At 39.6% G+C, this 20,093-nt stretch overlaps 1 protein-coding gene across 1 annotated transcript in view; it reads left to right on the top strand.

The window, feature by feature from the left end:
- The window catches only part of rab18a (RAB18A, member RAS oncogene family), a 44,213-nt gene that overhangs the window by 13,865 nt on the left and 10,255 nt on the right, over positions 1-20,093 (top strand). The window contains exon 3 of the mRNA XM_043690511.2: positions 6,641-6,702. Coding sequence (XP_043546446.1) covers positions 6,641-6,702 — 62 coding nt within the window. The remainder of the gene's footprint in view (positions 1-6,640; positions 6,703-20,093) is intronic.

Below are 20,093 nucleotides of genomic sequence, written 5' to 3' on the forward strand. Positions count from 1 at the left end.
AGTGTGTTGTGAGGAACAGGTCCAGTAGTTTGAGTATGCCGTCTTTGTTGATAGGTTCAATGTCCTCTTGTCTGTCCTGTATGTCCAGCAGGTTGGCTATTGTTTCTCTGGCTAGGGTTTTGTCAATAGAGGTGAACAATGCCGTTACATCGAATGAGACCATGGTTTCTTCCTTGTCTATGTGTATATTTCTGATGATGTCCAAGAATTCCTGTGTTGATTGTATAGTGTCTAAATCTGCTGATCAGGTGTTTCAGTTTCTGCTGTAGTTCTTTAGCCAGTTTGTGTGATGGTGTCCCTGGTAGTGATACTATGGGTCTGAGTCGGATGTCTGGTTTGTGCACTTTAGGTAGTCCGTAAAATCTGTTGCTTTCAGGTTTCATTCTTTGTAGGTCAAACCTGGTTATCTGTCCGGTTTTTTTTGTAGGTTCCTTAGTGTGTTGTTTATCCTATTGGTGAGGTGTGGGGTGGGGTCAAACTCCCTCTTTTGGTAGGTGTTGGTATCTGCAAGTAGTTGCGCTTTTTGGATGTAGTCTGCTTTGTCCAGGATGACCGTCATTCTGCCTTTGTCTGCTGGTAGTATGATTATGTTCTTATCGTTTCTTAGTGATTTTAGTGCTTCCCTCTCCTTTGTCTTTTCCTTGTTATCAGAGGTACGATACTTTGTCTCACTGTTTGTTTTGTCTCTTCTGTCAGTCCATTGTTCCTGAGTGTGCATTCTAGTGCTGCTAGGAAGTCTGCTGTCTTGGCGTCCCTGTGGTTGTAGTTGAGTCCCTTGGCCAGTATTGTTCTTTCCATGTCTGTGGGAGAGGTTTCTAACCCAGGTGTGTGTGGTAGTGTCCTCTTTGTTGTGTGTTAGTTTGGCCATTTTTTTCTTTTAGTGCCGTTTTTTTGCGGTGTGGTCCTGTTCTGTCCTATGGTGACGGCCTGTTCTATGGTCCGGGTCCATTCCTGATTGGTGGTTTTTGAAATTAACGATTTTTGGCGCGCAATTTCTTGTCTGTATTTGTGAAGTCTGTTGTGAGCGTCTGTAATCATTACCTGGATCATCCTGAATCCGTTCTGTCTGGCTGTGTCCCTGGCTTGTGGGTTGTTGACTGGTGGTCTGTATCTGACACATGGTGGAAGGATTCGATTCTTTCGGCATTCATGCAGGAACCGGAGTTGTTCGTATGTGGCGCTTAGGCGGTTGGCACAGGATTCCCATTTCATGGCTTGTCTTAGCGTCTCTCGCCCGTAGGTGTTCAAAGTTTGTGAGAAGATTTGTAGCTCGGGTGCTCATTGTTGTGGTTCTGTTCGCCAAGCTGGGAATTTGTGTTTCGGACGTTTCGTTCCCTGTCTAGGTGACATCCTCAGTGCTTGGGAGCCTCCTGTGAAGCGTTTCTGTGATCTTTCCTCTGGCAACTAGCCACGAAAAGGCATGACCAGCTATACTTAGTAGCCACACACGCAGATGACAAGCAACATGAGTTTGACTGGGGCAACACTACAATTATAGGACAAGCCAAACAGAGAACAGCCAGGGAATTCCTAGAGGCATGGCATTCATCCACAGATTCAATCACTAAGCACATTGACCTGGACCCAATACACCGGCCACTGCAGCGGACAGCTGGAACTGACAACCGGAAGCGGCAGATTCAAACCACTACAAATGGTGGAGGAGACATGACAGAAGCGCTTCACAGGAGACTCCCAAGCACTGAGGATGTCACCTAGACAGGGGACGAAACGTCTGCAACACAAATTCCCAGCTCGGCGAACAGAACCACAACAACATCCCTAGGTTGTCTAACATTTTGCATTACTTGAGTTGAATACCTATATCCCTACATCACTTTGCTGTTGTACCCCATTTGGTTTTTGAATTGTTAAATTGTGGGTAATGTTTCTATTATTCTTACCACAGCTCATTACTTATCTATGTTGAATTTGATTTGCCACTTAACCATGCAGTCAGCATGTTTCCCAATGCTATTTATACTCCTCAGTGCTATCATCTGCAAACTTTGGTGTCAACCTACTTGTTAATAATTCAAATTTATGCACGTAAATTATGAACGGTCATCCCTATTTGTTTGTTTGTTCTATTAATTCATGGGATGTCCTATTTTGAGTCCTTGTCTGAAAGCATTAGCCTAGCTGATTACTAATCCAGGAACATCACGATGTCACACTGCTCCCCCCCAAAAAAAACTATGTTGAACTTTATTTTTTTTAAAAACTTTGGAAATTGAGCTAATCCAGAATGTGAGTCAGTAGCAATTGAGATGATCATTAGGCATAATTTCCAAATCTGAATGTATCTGCTGCAAATCAGATTATTGTTGCACAGATAATTCTCACATTTGCTCTTGACAATTGATTGCACTGTTTTATGTGGAAGAAGTGTGAGGTCTAGATCATGGTGCCCTGATGTGGGCATGCATGTCTTCAGTATTGGGTTATCAACTATGCAATCAAAAATAACTACTAGGCCTTGGCTGCTTCTAATTTTGCACCCTTTTATTTCACTTATCACCTGCTTAGACTCGCCATAATCTTCTCAAAGGGACTTACCAACAGTGATATTGCCAGTGAGTCCACATTCGTGAACAAATTAAGAAAATAGTTATTCAATGTTTTTATTCCTTCATCCTTCATGGAGATATTTCTTTTTCTTCCATTATTATTACCCTTTTTTTCTTTCTATTTTTGCTAGGGTTGGAGGATTAGATCTGTAGGGAAAGGCTGAATCGATTGGGGCTGGAGCATTGGAGGCTGAAAGATAACCGTAAAGGTTTATAAAATCATAAGGGGCATGTATAGGATAAATAGACAAAGCCTTTTGTCTCGGTTGGGGGAGTCCAGAACTAGAGGGTATAGGTCTAGATTGAGAGGGGAAAGATTTAAAAGGAGCCTAAGAGGCAACCTTTTCACACAAAGGGTGGTGCATGTATGGAATTAGTTGCTAGAGGAAGTCGTGGAGACTGGTAGAATTATAACATTTAAAAGGCATCTGGATGGCTATATGAATAGGAAGGGTTTAGAGGGATATGAGCCAAGGGCTGGCAAATGGGGCTAGATTAGGTTAGGATATTTAGTCGGATGGACAAATTGGACCGAAGGGTCTGTTTCCATGCTGTACATCTCTAAGATCATTTGTTAATTTATCAGTCTTCATATACCTTCTCAATCTTTAAAATTCATTTGTTTATTCCTCCTTAAAACTTTGCTTGATTTTCTCATTATCAATGTTTTCTCATTGTCAATGTGTTTTCGTAAGGAACCCCAGATTTTTCAAGGCACATTTACTGCTGGTGGAAATACATGGGGATTGTCATTTGTTTACATATTCATTCATGCAATGTGGCACTTTGTGCAGGCCAGCATTTATTACCCGTTCATAATTGCTTGAAGGGCATTTAAGAAACGGTCCCATTGTCGTGCGGTCTGCAGTCACATCTGGATTTCTTTCCTTAACAATCATTAGTAAGCCAGATGGATTTTTATACCACAAATTTTCCATAATTTGACACTCAGTTTTAATTTTTTCCATCTCAAAACTTAAAATGTAATTTTTGCCTGTACTACTAGTACCTTTCTAACATCCAAATCTGCACCTTGATTCTGTGATAATGAGATGATCTAAGAGCAATAGATGCTGCAATCCATGTTCGTTTACATCTGAAAAATCTGTTTTCAATAAATCAGATGCAAAATTGTCCTCAACCTGAAAAAACTCCTTTCCAAAGTCTGAGACCTGACTCTTCTCTCCTCTATACAACTGGATCCTCGAATTCCTGACCTGTAGACCACAATCAGCAAGGATAGGCGACAACACCTCCTCCATGATAATCCTCATTATCGGTGCCCTTCAAGGCTGCATATTCAGTCACTTACTTTGTTTGTTATACACTCATGATCATGGCCAAATTCTGCTCTAACTTCATTTACGTGTTTGCTGATAACACCACTGTACTGGATTGTATCTTAAACAATGACGATACAGAGTGCAGGAAAGAGAGAGAAAGCTTGGTAACATGGTGTAAAGACAAGGATCTGTCCCTCAGTGTCAGCAAAACAAAGGAACTGGTCATCGACTTCAGGAAGCAGAGTGGAAGACATGATCTTGTCTGTATCAATGGCGCTGAGATGGTGATGGTTGAGAGCTTCAAGTTCCTGGGAATAAAATATCATCAACAATCTATCCTGGTCCATCCATGTTGACCCTACAGTCAAGAAGACACACCAACAGCTCTACTTCTTCAAAGGCCAAAAAGATTTGACACTTGCCAATTTTTATAGGTACGCCATAGAAATCATCCTATCCAGGTACCTCACTGCTTGGTATGGTACCTGCTCTTCACAAGACCACAAGAAGTTACAGTAATGTGAAAGCAGCCCACTCGATCACACAAACCAGCTACTAACTCCATCTATACTTCTCACTGCCTCAGGAAAGCTGCCAACTTGATCGAAGACCCTTCCCAACCCAGTTACACTCTGTTGTTGTGGTTCTGTTCGCCGAGCTGGGAATTTGTGTTGCAGACGTTTCGTCCCCTGTCAAGGTGACATCCTCGGTGCTTGGGAGCCTCCTGTGAAGTGCTTCTGTCATGTTTCCTCCGGCATTTATAGTGATTTGTATCTGCCGCTTCCGGTTGTCAGTTCCAGCTGTCCGCTGCAGTGGCCGGTGTATTGGGTCCAGGTCGATGTGCTTATTGATTGAATCTGTGGATGAATGCCATGCCTCTAGGAATTCCCTGGCTGTTCTCTGTTTGGCTTGTCCTATAATAGTAGTGTTGTCCCAGTTGAACTCATGTTGCTTGTCATCTGCATGTGTGGCTACTAAGGATAGCTGGTCGTGTCGTTTCGTGGCTAGTTGGTGTTCATGGATGCGGATCGTTAGCTATCTTCTGGTTTGTCCTATGTAGTGTTTTGTGCAGTCCTTGGATGGGATTTTGTACACTACATTGGTTTTGCTCATGCTGGGTATCGGGTCCTTCATCCTGGTGAGTTGTTGTCTGAGAGTGGCTGTTGGTCTGTGTGCTGTTATGAGTCCTAGTGGTCGCAGTAGTCTGGCTGTCAGTTCGGAAATGCTCTTGATGTATGGTAGTGTGGCTAGTCCTTTGGGTTGCGGCATGTCCTCGTTCCGTTGTCTTTCCCTTAGGCATCTGTTGATGAAATTGCACGGGTATCTGTTTTTGGCGAATACATTGTATAGGTGTTCTTCTTCCTCTTTTTGCAGTTCTGGTGTACTGCAGTGTGTTGTGGCCCTTTTGAATAGTGTCTTGATGCAACAACTTTGTGTGTTGGGGTGGTTGCTTTCGTAGTTTCGGACTTGGTCTGTGTGTGTGGCTTTCCTGTATATCTTTGTGGTGAATTCTCCGTTAGGTGTTCTCTGTACCATCACTCTAGAAATCCTTAGTAGCCACACACGCAGATGACAAGCAACATGAGTTTGACTGGGACAACACTACTATTATAGGACAAGCCAAACAGAGAAAAACCAGGGAATTCCGAGAGGCATGGCATTCATCCACAGATTCAATCAATAATCACATCGACCAGGATCCAATATACCAGCCACTGCAGCGGACAGCTGGAACTGACAACCGGAAGCAGCAGATACAAATCACTATAAATGCCGGAGGAAACATGACAGAAGCGCTTCACAGGAGGCTCCCAAGCACTGAGGATGTTACCTAGACAGGGGATGAAACGTCTGCAACACAAATTCCCAGCTCGGTGAACACAACCACAACAACGAGCACCCGAGCTACAGATCTTCTCACAGACTTTGACCAGTTACACTCTGTTTCACCCTCTTCCATTGGGCAGAAGATGCAGAAGTTTGAAAGCATGTACTAACAGATTCAAGAACAGCTTCTTCTGTGCTGTTGTCAGAATTTTAAATGGACCTCTCATTTTTAGAGTTCACCTTTCTCTGCACCTTCTTTGTAGCTCCAATGCTATATTTTAGATTCTATTCTATTACCCTGTTATACTTATGCAAGGTATGATTTGCCTGGATAGCATGCAAAACAGCAATTTTCACTGTATCTTGGTACATGTGAATAATAAATCAAATCAAAAAATATAAGCTGCAGATGCTTATTTTGGATTTTAAAATATGCACGAATTAAACTTGAGAGCCTGTTAGAGAGAAAATATTAATGAATTATTGTGGAAGTGATAATTACATTAATTCACAAAGAAAAGATTTTCTCAGCATCTTGTTCCTCAGTATTGAGAAAACTGAAGCCATTGTGTTTGACTGCGGGATAAAAACTCCTTTTCCAACCACAAACCTTGCTCCTTTCTCGACCTGTTTCCATCTTTTTAACATCACTTAATTCTATTCTTCTTCCTATTGCAAAAGCTCTAATCTATACCGTTTATTGCTTGTGCACCTATAGGATATAGGCAGCAGCACTAAAACAAACTGCTACCAAGATCAATTTGTCCATTATCTCTATGCTTGTGATCTTCTGTTGACTCCCGGCTAAAAAACAAACCCCAGTTTTAAAATTCTACTTTTGCACCTATTTCATACATTTGTATATATGATAGTGGGATTGATCGTTATTCAGATTAAATACAAAATAATGTAATTATTTCAGAATTAAGATTAATAGTTTATGCATGTGTTTTTATGCAGGTGTTGACTTCAAAGTAAAAACAATTGCAGTTGATGGAAATAAAGCAAAACTTGCAATATGGGTGAGTCAAAACAAATTCAAAAGAGTGTTCTTTAGATTGCACTGTATTTGACAACAGATTAACCCTGTTTAAAGTTCTGAAGGAGGAATCTCTGGTCTGGGTAAAATTATACCATAAAATTGTATAGACTTGTCCATAAAGGCAGCAACATCATCGCCAATTAATTTTCAGTGCCAGTAGTGCTGTCCTCTAATTCCTGGTTTCAGTCCATTTATTAGTGCAGTGAATGTATTCTGGTGACTTTATTTTTTTCCAGGCTGCTTGACCCTTTTAAGAGCTCAATCATGTAATATTTGTAATCTGTTTATCACAGTCCTGTTTTGTTATTTCTCTTCACATGATTCAAGGCAGTGCTTTGAAATATTGCTTGCCACTGTATCTGTTTCAAAAAGCAATGCCAGCTGTCGAGCTTACCCTGTTGCTTTCTGATTGGACTTTAAGCATTGTTTAGGGTTAACATGGTGTCAAATTTATGTATTCAGTGACTAATTGCAGCAACATTATCACAACAAAGTGCTAGAGAAACCTATGTCTGGCAGCATCTTTGGAGAGAGAAATCGAGTTAATATTTCGAGAGTAAGGACTCTTTCCACAATGGTTCGGTCTATCAGATTCTATTAAACTGGTAATGTTAATACTGTGTCTTGCTTCACAGATGTTGCCTGATCTGCTCAGTTTCTCGTGCACTTTGTTTTTATTTCCGATTGCCAACATTCACAGTATTTTGTTTTAATTACCATAATAGTGAATGTATTGCCGTAAAACTAAGGCAACATGAGAAACTACAAGTAAAAAGATCTAATACCTTTTTTTTTAATCAAGCAGGATAGTTTGAGTATAGCCATACAATTTGTTATGTCCTTAAGTCACTTGGCATCTCATGATGATTCTGAGCCAAAGACAGTGTTGAATGGGTTAAAAACATAGGCATTTCAAATATCGAAATGTGAAAGGCATCCAGCATTCCAGATCTAAGTATGATGTCAACTCTAGAACTCATCAGTCCATTGTAAGTCCTTTTAATTTGAAAAGAAAGCACAAACTTCAAGCTCACCTATAGATAAAAGTGTAACTCTGCCAAGATTGGCAAAGGAGAGAGAAATTTCAGAAAGCATTAGCTGAAAAATCCATTTCAAGTCAGCCTTGGATTCAGAAGTTGAGTCCATACCTCTTCATAATGATGTCTGTGCAATGGCAAGGGATGTTTTAGTATAAAGAAATGATGCTGACTTGTTCAAAGCTCACGAAGCTGAAATAGTTCTCATGATGAAAGTAAACCTTCCATGAAACTCTCCAAAAGTGATCCTTAGCTAGATTTTGCAGCATTCAGCCCTTTGTTCTCTCAGCTGTGGTCTGCTTGATACTTCTGACCTATAGGGAAAGTACTATGCCATAAGGATCAGTGCTGGGTCCATTGCTTTTCATGGTATACTCTCTTCTTCAGAAATGCCTGATGAAGGGCTTATGCTGGCGACATCGATTCTCCTGCTCCGATACTGCCTGACCTGCTATGCATTTCCAACACCACACTCTTGACTCTGATCTCCAGCATCTGCAGTCCTCACTTTTCTCCCACTGCTTTTCATTTATACAAATGATTTGGTTGTGAACATAGGAGGTATAGTTACAAAGTTTGCCGATGACTCCAAAATTGGAAGTGTAGTGGACAGCGAAGAAGGCTACCTTAGAGTACAATGGGGTCTTGATCAGATTGGCCAATGGGCTGAAGAGTGGGAGATGGAGTTTAATTTGGATAAATGTGAGTTGCTGCAGGACTTATACACTCAATTGGAAGGTCCTGAGGAGTGTTGCTGAACAAAGAGAGTGCAGGTTCATAGTTTCTTGTAAGTAGAATCTTGGGTAGGTATAATAATGGTGTTTGGTATGCGAACTTTTATTGATCAATGTATTGAGTATAGAAGTTGGATCATGTTGCAGCTGAACAGGACATTGATTAGGCTACTTTTGTAATACTGCTTGTAGTTCTGGTCTCCCTGCTGTAGGAAGAAATTTGTGAAACTCAAAGGTTTTGAAAAGATGTAGAAGGTTGTTACCAGGATTGGAGGGTTTTAGCTATATGGAGAAACTGAATAGGCCGGACTATTTTTCTGGAGCATCTGGGGCTGAGGGGTGACCTTATAGAGGGATATGGTAGGGTGAATAGCACCTGGGGTGGGAGTGTCCAAAACTAGAGGGCATAGGTTTAAGGTGAGAAGAGAAAGATTTAAAAGAGACCTAAGGGGTAACTTTTTTATGCAGAGGGTGGTGCATGTATGGAATAAGCTGCCAGAGGAAATGGTCGAGACTGGTACAATAACATGTAAAAGGCATCTGGATGGATACATTAATAGGAAGGGTTTGGAGGCATATGGGCCAAGAGCTGGCAAATGGGACTAGACTAATTTAGGACATCTGGTTATCATGGACATGTTGGAATGAAGGGTCCGTTTATGTGCTTTGCAACTTTATGACTCTAAGAACTGCCAAATGGAGGTGCACGGTGCTAGAGAGAGGAAACCAAAGTATTGTCAGTGGGGAACAGAAATGCAGTTCTGCACCCAGACTTTAATGCAAAACTCATAGTGTAGTAATGCAGCACGGCACAGGTATTATGCTCAACTGAAATGGAGAAATAGTGGTGACGTCAATGGACGAATAATCCAGAGGCCAGTACTCTGGGAGATGCCTTCACACTCGTTGAACTTAATTTAAGTTAATAACTCTGGAATTGATATCTAGGGTCAGTGATCATGGCAAGGCAGTTATCATTTGTTCTGAAACCTCTTTTTAGGGAAGGAAACCTGCCGTTCTTACCTGGACCATCCTTCATGTGATTCTAGACCCAAAGCAATGTGGTTGACTCTTGACTGCGCTCTGAAATGGGCTAACAAGTTCAAAAGCTGTATTTTCTTGAGAATGGAAATGAAAGAATGGAGAATAAAATACATTGTTGGAGATGCTATCCTCCATATCATAATTTTAAATCGAGCCCATTCGATTCTCCGCTTGATGTAAGAGGTAATATCACACTGTTTCAAGGAGAGCAGGGGAGATATTCCAGTGCCCTGGTCAATATTTAACCTTGAATCATCATAAAAGCAGATGATCTGATCATTAATACATTACTCCTTGTAGGAGTTTGCTGTGTACAAACTGACTGTCTTGTTTTGTGCATTGCTATAGTAATGATACACTTGGAAGTAATTTATTGGCTATAAAACCATTGTGACTTTCTGTCATTGTGAAACATGGAATGTAAAAGCAAGTCTTTTTTTTTAGATTTTGGTTAACTTTTGAAGTTATTGATCTCCTCTATTCAGTTCTACCTGATCTGTCTGCGTTGAAGACTACCATCCTAAAACTTTCCCCAATAATCTGAGTGCTTCCTTCCTTTAATCTGGTTGTTCTTGTATTAATTATTGAGATGCATTTGTAATCTGGAGGTCACTAATTTTGAGATCATGTTTTTTAGTCTATAACCTAGTCTATAGACTTCTTTTAGTCTGTGGCTCAGTGGTCAGCACTGCTGCCTCACAGCACCAGGGACCTGGTTCCCACCTTGGGTGTCTCTGTGTGGAGTTTGTATAATATCTCAATGTCTGTGTGGATTTCCTCCAGGTGCTCCAGTGTCTTCCCATAATCCAAAAATGTGTAGATCAGGTGAATTGGCCATTCTAAATAGCTCACAGTGTTAGGTGCATTAGTCAGGGGTAGGGTAGAGGAATGGGTCTGGGTGGGTTACTCTTTGGAGAGTATGTGTGGATTTGTTGGTCTGTCTCCATACTTTTGGGAATCTTATCTAATCTAACCTAATTCTGGAGCTGCTTTTTTAGGAGCAGAATTGTGTTCCACATGATTGACTTGGCATCAGGGATGGTGGTGTATGCTGAGAGCTACCTCCCTGTCTTTGCTACTTCTACCATGACCCTCACCTCTCACTTCCTTGATCCGAGGGCTTTGTTGAATGTAGTCATTGGCGCCAGCTATTGAAGCCATGGATTAAAGGTTGGTTACATGGAGTCCAGACATATATTTTTATAGTACAGAATATTATTTCAACTTGCACACCACAAAATTTCATCAACATTCATTACTTGTTCACCCTGTCAACATCCAGTGCAATTCTCACCTGCCTATCACTTAATTAACACATGACAATTATATGTCCCTGAGTTTCATCTGGTTTCTGACATCCCTGCCAGATCCTAGTAAATGATTAGTCCAGCCACAGCCTTCCCAATGATGCCGCTAAATACCAAAGAGCTGCCAGCCTCAAATGCCTGGCAGTTGACAGGTGGCAGTTCTGCCTTGAGTTTTTTGTCCCACAAAAGACTTGCTGTTAACCTGTTGAGAGCCTGATTGGCAAAGGTTAGGGTGGGCTTTTCTAAAAAGAGATGATGAGGGTCTAGCTGGCTTCCAAGATCACTTTTACCACTATAAGATTCTTCCACTATTGACTAGCCAGAAATAACTTCCAGATAAGAATGCACTACATAAGCATTGTTGCACTCCATATCTTACATGCCACAATTATGTGGATTTTTGTGGTCAGTTGTCAAGCAAGGATTCTGCTCGTTGATCACAAGCAAAATTGAAGACACAAATCCAGCAGTTTCGGTGATGGCAATTTTCCCATTCCTTATAATAGTTTGAATCTGATACCAAATCAAGGGGATGTCTTAGTGTGCAGTAGCATTGATGTCAGCAGGCAGGGATAAGCAACTAATTAAACCTGAAATACTCTCAAACCAAGGTACAAAGTTAGAAATACTTAAAATCCTTAATTTTTGAAATATCATTAAGGTAGCAAAATAAATGTGAGCTGTATTAAGATAGAGCTAAAACAGAAATAAAGACTTGTTTTAAAAACATCAATTTTTTAAAATCATGATTGATATTTCCACAAATATGAAATTGGGTTTTCACAGTCAGTAAGGCACTTGATAATAATTCAGGTAAGTATGTCATTTAAAAAATCAAAATACAGTTCATTCAACAAATTGTAACATTTTCCATGATTTTCAGAACTAGACTAGCAATGTTAGAATTAACATTCTTGTCAATCCATGTTTGTAAGGTAATTAGCAGTCTCTGATAGTTTGCATGTCACGCCGCATGGGAGAATATAGACTTAGTGACACTTGAAGGTTCTGTTCATGTCAGCGGAATAATGGAATAGACCTTAGTTGTTCACTAACTCAGTTATGATTTCACTGTGTTAATGTTCTTGAGTAATTGTTTATTGTTGATAAACTCAAGGAACTTGATTTTTTTTAGTGAGCTTTTTTGCTTCTGATTGTTATCTCTGATCCTTCCAATGCTTCGTTTTTACTCTGTATCTGTCATTGTCATTGTCTTTTACAATTCATTTTTAATTCTTAGCACTAAATAATAAATAAGTAGAATTAATAATTAGAAATAAACTTAGGGTTACCTATATGAAAATGAAATTTAGTAGTATTTGAGAAGGGGCAATTCTGACTGACCAACCTCCATGATTTTGATGGATGCTACTATTGCTACTCCAGCTAATGTCAAATAATACTACTGCTGCTATTTTGGATCACTATTTGCAAGTACCTCAGCCAGTTCAGGAGCAAATACTTACCATAAACTATGGGGAATATTTCTGGATCGGGGCTTGCCCTGTCTGCTTTAAGTCTTTGGACTTTGTCCAGTGAAAAAATCAACAAGCATCAATCAACATTTTTTTCAAATTACTTAAGAATAATAATTTATGACTATTGTAGCACCTGATATAGATTAACTGAGATCAAAATTGAATTACTAAAATTCCAGAGAGATTGCCTTGGATTCAGAAATAGATTGATCTTCCTAACAGTGCATCAGGGAAGTAGCCCAACTTAGATTTTTGTACACTGTGTATATGCCAGAAAGTATTTTGCCTTGTCTATGTATTTGTAACAATCAATATTGTGAACTGAATGAATACCCTGTATGATCAGGAGAGCATCCACTTCATTTGAGCCTGTAATTCAGTAATATGAACTCTTGATGACTGCAGCTGTTTTAGTCCTTTCCTCCAGAAATTTTCAGGAGGCCAAGGCTTTCAATTTCTTTCTGGAGATGTAATATTGCCTCTAATAACTACCTTGGCTGCTTCTCACAAGAGAATTGGCAGAAGTCCCTTCTTGTGGTTATTCTCCAAGAACATGGCAATTTGATTTGTAACGTGAAACAAGAATCTGGTCATCCAACAGGGAGCTGTTGAAGCATGACTTAAGTTCTCTGGCAGAACACCTATGGAAAGGGTAAAGGGCACAGTGTTCTAATCATACTATTGACCCAGTTTCACATCTTGGATTATGACAAACTGGGGAGTGTGGATGGACTGAGAGTGGGGAATTGTTGGTTCAGAAACATGAGTAAGAATTGAGTCAAAAATCAAGGTTGTCAGATTGTGCAGAGAGATTTTGATCTCAGTTAAGTCTTGTAAATACAAGACTTGCATCTGTTTTAAAGGTTGTGTCCGTTTTGCAAATAATACATTGTTTAGTAAATGATCTATTGCAGGATTGAGAATGCAGTTAAAATATCTTGTAGGTCTAGGGTTTAATGCCAGAAAAGAAAATATCTCTGCTAAAAGTTTAACGTTTGAACATAACTGCTAGCAGTTTGATTGATTGTTTAGTTTTTCTTATAGACTTAGCTTTATTCAGACAGTTCCCTCCCAGAGGCTTACTTATCATAAGCCATGGAGAAATGTTCTGAATTAGGAACAGTAACCCAGCATATATTTAGAATTGATAAGTAATTGATGTCGGCAAAATTTAAAATAATACATTAGAAACTAAAGTTAGCAGCACACGCACTTTGTGTGCGTGTTCAGTTTGAATTTTTTTTGGTGCATTTAAAATTATGATTTGAGTCTTGGCAATCTGTGGAGAATTGAAAGTGAAGTTTGACCACTAATAACGATGTCAACAACTGCAAGCAACTTTTCACATTACATACAGACAGTGCAAGTTCTAAGCTTGTTTGCAAAAACAGCCTAAATTCCTGGCTCCATGGATCTGTAGTAGACATTGGTTCACCTCTTCCAACTTGTTCACTATCTTTAAACTTGCTAGAAAATTGTGGCATAAATTCATCACTGTCGGATCAGGCAGTACAGCACTTTAAATATGGTGTTCATTGTTAATTTCACAGTTGAAGTGAATTCTGGGTCTTTGCTTTTAACACTTGAATAGATTTGTCTAAATCTATTTTGATGTTTCTTTAACAAAAAAATCTTTCAATTTAATTGACCACCAGAAGATAGAGTGCCTCGGTTTGACCTGTCATTGCCGTTTCTCTCTCTAAATATTTTATCTGTAAAACACAGGAAAATTATTATCCCTAAGTTTCATTTTGGATATGACTCTGGCTAAATGTGTAGCAAAATGCATGATTGGTTTTTCTGGTTTTCTGCCAATTGTTTTGTTCCCCATTTCTCTAAAATTATGTACTATTATAATTCCACTGACAATAGCATTTCACCCTTAAACCATAATCAACTTACTTCAGTCATGAGCCTTGCATACTAAACTGTAAAGAATTTTAATGCTCAGTGTGGTCTGTTGTGAAGCTTGGAATCATTTTCATATGCAAATACAAAGTTCTAAGCTTAATTGACTGAAACAGCACACTTATATAATTGGTGACATTTCAGTCTTATTAGGCACAAATTGTGACTGTTTATTAACTTGAACTTTTGCCGATACCTTTTATTAAGTTCAATAAGTCAATACAAAATGGTTTGTATTCAGCAGTAAATATTCACATTTGTAAGAACTGTATGCCATGACTGTAAAACAAAAAAGTGATTGATCCTTATGCTGCAACATGTATTTTTGAAATATCATCAACTGGAAACCTTTTGCTAACATCAATGATTGCTCATCTGACTATTGAAATTAAAATATTTAACTTCACATGAATAGTCCAAATGAAAATTTGGACTCTTTAATAACATTACAAGAATTGCATCAGTTTTAGTGGTAAATAATGGCCCCCCGAAACTAGTTAGTTCATTGTTTCAGATTTGTGAATTATTTCTGTGGCTTCTTAGTGCACCATATGAAATATATTCTTACAGTATCTGGAGGCTAAAGAATGATTCTGTTCACCATATTGTCTGATACAAAAATGATGAAATAAAAAAGCCTTACAAATGGAAATGATTTTCATAGCTTAGTGGGAAATGTAATGTGTCCTGATTTGAGTTTAAGAATTTAGAGTGAAAGTTATTTATATACATATGCACATGCTTGTGTGGAGATGTATATGTCTGCATATGTATGTGATATTTAACAGCAAAGCAAATGTGTAATATCAGGCAGGATATTGAACTTCGTAAGAATAGGATAAAGACATTTCTCTGCAATGATATTCAATCTATGTTTGACTGCGTAATTAGAATTTGCCTTTAATTTATAATTGTCCTGTACTAAAATAATTGTCTCAAAGTTACTTTGTTAGTTTTTGACTTTGCTCTTGAGATCAGTATATTTTGAATCTTCATAATATTTTTCATGTCCAGCCTGGTGGTTTTGTTTGTGGCTTTAACATTTAAATCATGTTTCTGTCTGTAGTGATCTCACGTGCAGTCTAAACTTGATGTTTTATGGACTGATGCAATACTTGCCTTTTCTCCTGTTAGTTTAATTGGGAAGTTAGAGTCTATTATAGACAATGTAACGGCAAAGCATTTGGAAATCCATGGCTTTTGCCCGAAACGTCGATTTTACTGCTCCTCGGATGTTGCCTAAGCTGCTGTGCTCGTCCAGCACCACTAATCCAGAATTTGGAAATCCATATTATAATCAATTAGAGCTTCACGAAGAAGAAATGCTTAACTAATTTATTGAAATGTTTTGAGGTGCCACCAAGCAAGATAAAAGTGAATCATTAAGCTGCAATATATTGAGATTTCCAAAAATCATTTTGATAAGGTTGTGTATGTAAGCCTGCTTAATAAGTTAAGAACCTACAGGGTTTGGGGGTAGCATATTAGCCTGAGTAGAAGATTAGCTAACTATTAGAAAATGGAGTTATGATAAAAGGGACCTTTGCACAATGGCAACTTATAACTAGTAGAGTACCAAGTGGATCAGTGCTGGGACCACAGTTATTTACAATATATTATGTGATCCTCAGCTTCTTATCACTGAACAAATCAGATCCCAGAATGCAATATGGCTTGATAAATCTTTTGTTAATTTGCTGGTTTTAGTGAGGTCTTTCACCAACACACAAGTCTGTGTAATGCTGCAAGTTAGTTTCAACAAAAAACAAATTTATTATGCAAAAGTATAATAAACTGTTCACACGTAATTCTCTTATGATTTTGAAACACATGGTAAAATACAATCCTGTTAATCTCAAAAGCACTGCACACCAGAGAAAATTCCCATGTCTTCCTTATTTATAGGGCTTAACTGTGGCTTCAATTCCCTGTCTTGAGAAACTGATGGCCTTTCCTTGGAGCCTTGGTGTTTAGACTTTCTCCGCTTCAAATAACTCCTCCGTGGTTGTAACTAAACATGTCTGGTCTGGAACTAACTAGCTAAACTGCTCACACTAAGGTAACATATTTCTTAATAGCTCTAAACCATCTCCTTTGGTAAGGAACAACTGAAAAACACATCCAATTTCAGCCAATATTTCTGCAAAACTATTAAACTGAAACACACAAGAATTTTTCTAAGCTATGGGTATTTCCCCAATTCCAAAATAATTCCATAATCCGGACTTGTCCGACCTGCCTAGCTCCTTTTCCACCTATCCACTCCACCCTCTCCTCCCTGACCTATCGCCCTTCATCTCCTCCCCCACTGGTCTGTTGTGCTCTGTGCTGCTCTCTCCCCACCCCCACCCTCCAGCTTATCTCTCCACGCTTCAGGCTCGCTGCCTTTATTCCTGATGAAGGGCTTTTGCCCGAAACGTCGATTTTGAAGCTCCTCGGATGCTGCCTGAACTGCTGTGCTCTTCCAGCACCACTGATCCAGAAATCTGGTTTCCAGCGTCTGCAGTCATTGTTTTTACCTATTTGAATGCATCATCTACTGCACTATTCACTTTGCTTGCTTGTCAACTATCTCCATGTAATCAAATTCCCATTGACCTCCACCAGCTTCCAATAGTTATAGAGATGTATAGCTTGCAAACAGACCCTTCGGTCCAATTGGTCCATCCCGACCAGATATCCTAACCTAATCTAGTCCCATTTGCCAGCACTTGGCCCGTATCCCTCTGAATTCGTCCTATTCATATACCAATCCAGATGCCATTTAAATGCTGTAATTGTACCAGCCTCCTCCATTTCCTCTGGCAGCTCATTCCATACACTCACTACCCTTTGCATGGAAAAGTTGTCCCTTAGGTTCCTTTTATATCTTTCCCCTCTCACCATGAACCTACGCACTCCAGTTCTGGATTCCCCCACCCCAGGGAAAAGACCTTGTCTATTTAACCTATCCATGCCTCTCATGATTTTATAAACCTCTATAATGTCACCCCTCAGCCTCCAATGCTCCAGGCAAAACAGCCCTAGCCTATTTAACCTCTCCCTTTAGCTCAAATCCTCCAACCGTGGCAACATTGTTGTAGATATTTTCTGAACTCTTTCAAGTTTCACAACATACTTCCAATTGGAATGCAACACTCCAAAAGTAGCATAATCTCAGTGTAAGGTCAAACCATTTAGATTAGAGTGGTGCTGGAAAAGCGGAGCAGGAAAATCGACGTTTTGGGCAAAAGCCCTTCATCAGCCATTCCTGAAGGGCTTTTGCCCGAAACATCGATTTTCCTGCTCCTCAGATGCTGCCTGACCTGCTGTGCTTTTCCAGTAGCACTCTAATCTAAACTCTAGTTTCCAGCATCTGCAGTCCTCACTTTTGCCTGGTCGAACCATTTAACACATTGATATGGAGGACTTCCTTTTTAGAGGGTAATGAGTCTGTGGAATTCCTTACTGTAAAGGGTTGTAGAAGCCGGCTGATTGAGAATATTCAGGGTTGATATTCCTTTTTAATCGACAAGGGAATGAATGGTTATGGGAAAAGAAAGGAAAGTGAAATTGGGGTTATCATGTCAGCCATGATTTCATTAAAAAGTGAACAGACTAGATGGTATGAATACCTTAATTCTGTTCCTATGCCATGTGTCTTTTTGACAATTGCATGGATGAAAACATCTTGTTATGGCTAAGGAGCCTGTGTTCTGAATGAAAGTTTAATTGGTTTTGTGCTCCATCTTGGTATTCCAGTTTATGGTACCTGCCTTTTACATAACTCTTGCGAGGTAGCATCAACCAGGTGGAAAGATTAGCAACCAGGTGCAAGGTAGAAATGCAGAATGTGTTGTATGAATAATCATTGACCAGCTACTGTTTGTAAAATAGCACAGTTCTGGTCTGTATTTCTCTAAACTTCATTTTGAAGAAATGTACAGGCAGCGCTGGCAAATTTTCTTACAGTCTCAAATAGCAGTGTGACAGTTGCTAATCTGATTTTAGTTTTCAAGTGAGGGATAAATGTTAATCAGGAGACTGGGAAAGCTCACTTGCAACAGTAGTATAATGGAGTCTTTTGTGTGTATCTGAGAGGATAGACCAGGCTTATGATTAACATTTCATTCAAATTGTACGGCATATTTAGTTCTACAGAAGGACGTCAGACTAGTTTATACAAGCGTCGTTTTGTGTTTAGAAACACAGGAAGCATAAATTTAAAAAGACCTTTGTGCCATGGTTTTATGTGGTTCTATTGTTCCTTTGTAGAAAGCTAATTTTAAAAAAAAGTATTTGATATAGAATAAAGAGGAAGAAATGCATTTGTGAATCAAGTTTTTTGTTTTTCATACAGCCAATGAGGATAAGGGATAACTTATGATATTTGCGACATCAGTGGTTCTGATTTAGATTTGACATCATCCATCACAAAAGGGTGAAGCAGAATGAAATAAATAGCACTTGTTCACCAATGTTTTATTTGGGTTTCACAATACGAGACGAATTCCAGAAATGAAGCAAGACACTTTGCATCAAGGCACTTAATGAAATGTGCTATTGAGAGGAATTCTTAAACAGAAGATGATGTAAATTAAGGAAAGACTGTGAAGTGGCTGGAGTCATACCTGGGACATACGGAGGATGGTTGTGGAGTAGCCAATAGTTTGTGTCTGGACATCCCTGCAGGGTTTCGCAAAGCAATGTCATCAGTGATCTTCTGTCCATCATAAGGTCAGAAATGGAGCTGTTGACTGATGATCACATTTCACCCTCATTTTCAATTAAATGGGTAATGAAGCACTGTATGCCCACAGTCTGCAGTGTCAAGCTGGGTTGAAAAGTGAAAAGTAGCATTTTATGCTGCCAGATTATGACCATTTCCAGCAAGAGAGATCTTGAACACTTCCGTTGATGTGAGTGACACTTGCAAACTGACCCACCTTCAACATACTGGTGAGTTACTATGATCCTGTTGAATTTCAGGTCAGATAGCACGCACTGTATAGGTGCTACATTTGTGTCAGGAACTGGATATTTTGCAGTGAGTGACTCACCATCTGACGCCAACCAGCCCAAAACAAACTGTCTCCATCTACAAGGCAGAAATCAGAACTGTGACCATGCATTCTCTACTTGTGTAGGTACAAGTGTAGTTTCAACCACATTCAAAGAATTCACCATCCAGGACACAACAGGTGTCTTGATCGGCGACTGGTCCATTAATTTAACTAACCACACCAGTTGTCTTGGTCACTGCATATATTTGCAGGATGCAGTGGTGGGGGACAGGATGCATGAGAAAACAGTCACCTCCAAGTTACATACTTTCTTGCTTTGGGCATGTACTGTTTTTTAGTGCTGACTCAAAATCTTAGAAATTCTTATATATCATAGAACATAGAAAAGTACAGCACAGAACAGGCCCTTTGGCCCACCATGTTGTGCCGAGGATTATTCCTAATCTAATATAAAATAACCTAACCTACACCCCCCCCCCCCCCCCCCCCCCCCCCCCCCCCGATTCGCTTAAGCAGTTGCTTAAATGTCCCTAATGACTCTGCTTCCACCACCACTGGCAACACGTTCCATGCATTCACAACTTTCTGCGTAAAGAACCTACCTCTGACATCTCCTTTTATACCTTCCCCCTAATATCTTTAAACTATGGCTTCTTGTACCAGTCAATCCTGCCCTGAGGAAAAGTTTCTGGCTATTGACTCTATCTATTCCCCTCACTACCTTGTACACCTCGATCAAGTCTCCTCTCTTCCTCTTTCTCTCCAGAGAGAAAAGTCCAAGCTTATTCAACCTTTCTTCATAAGGCAAGCCTTCCAGTCCAGGCAGCATCCTGGTAAGCCTTCTTTGCACCCTTTCCAAA

Source organism: Chiloscyllium plagiosum, unplaced genomic scaffold, assembly GCF_037043375.1.
Source record: "Chiloscyllium plagiosum isolate Xiang-an unplaced genomic scaffold, Cpla_swu_hap1 HiC_scaffold_5, whole genome shotgun sequence".
NCBI classification, from domain to species: Eukaryota; Metazoa; Chordata; class Chondrichthyes; order Orectolobiformes; family Hemiscylliidae; genus Chiloscyllium; species Chiloscyllium plagiosum.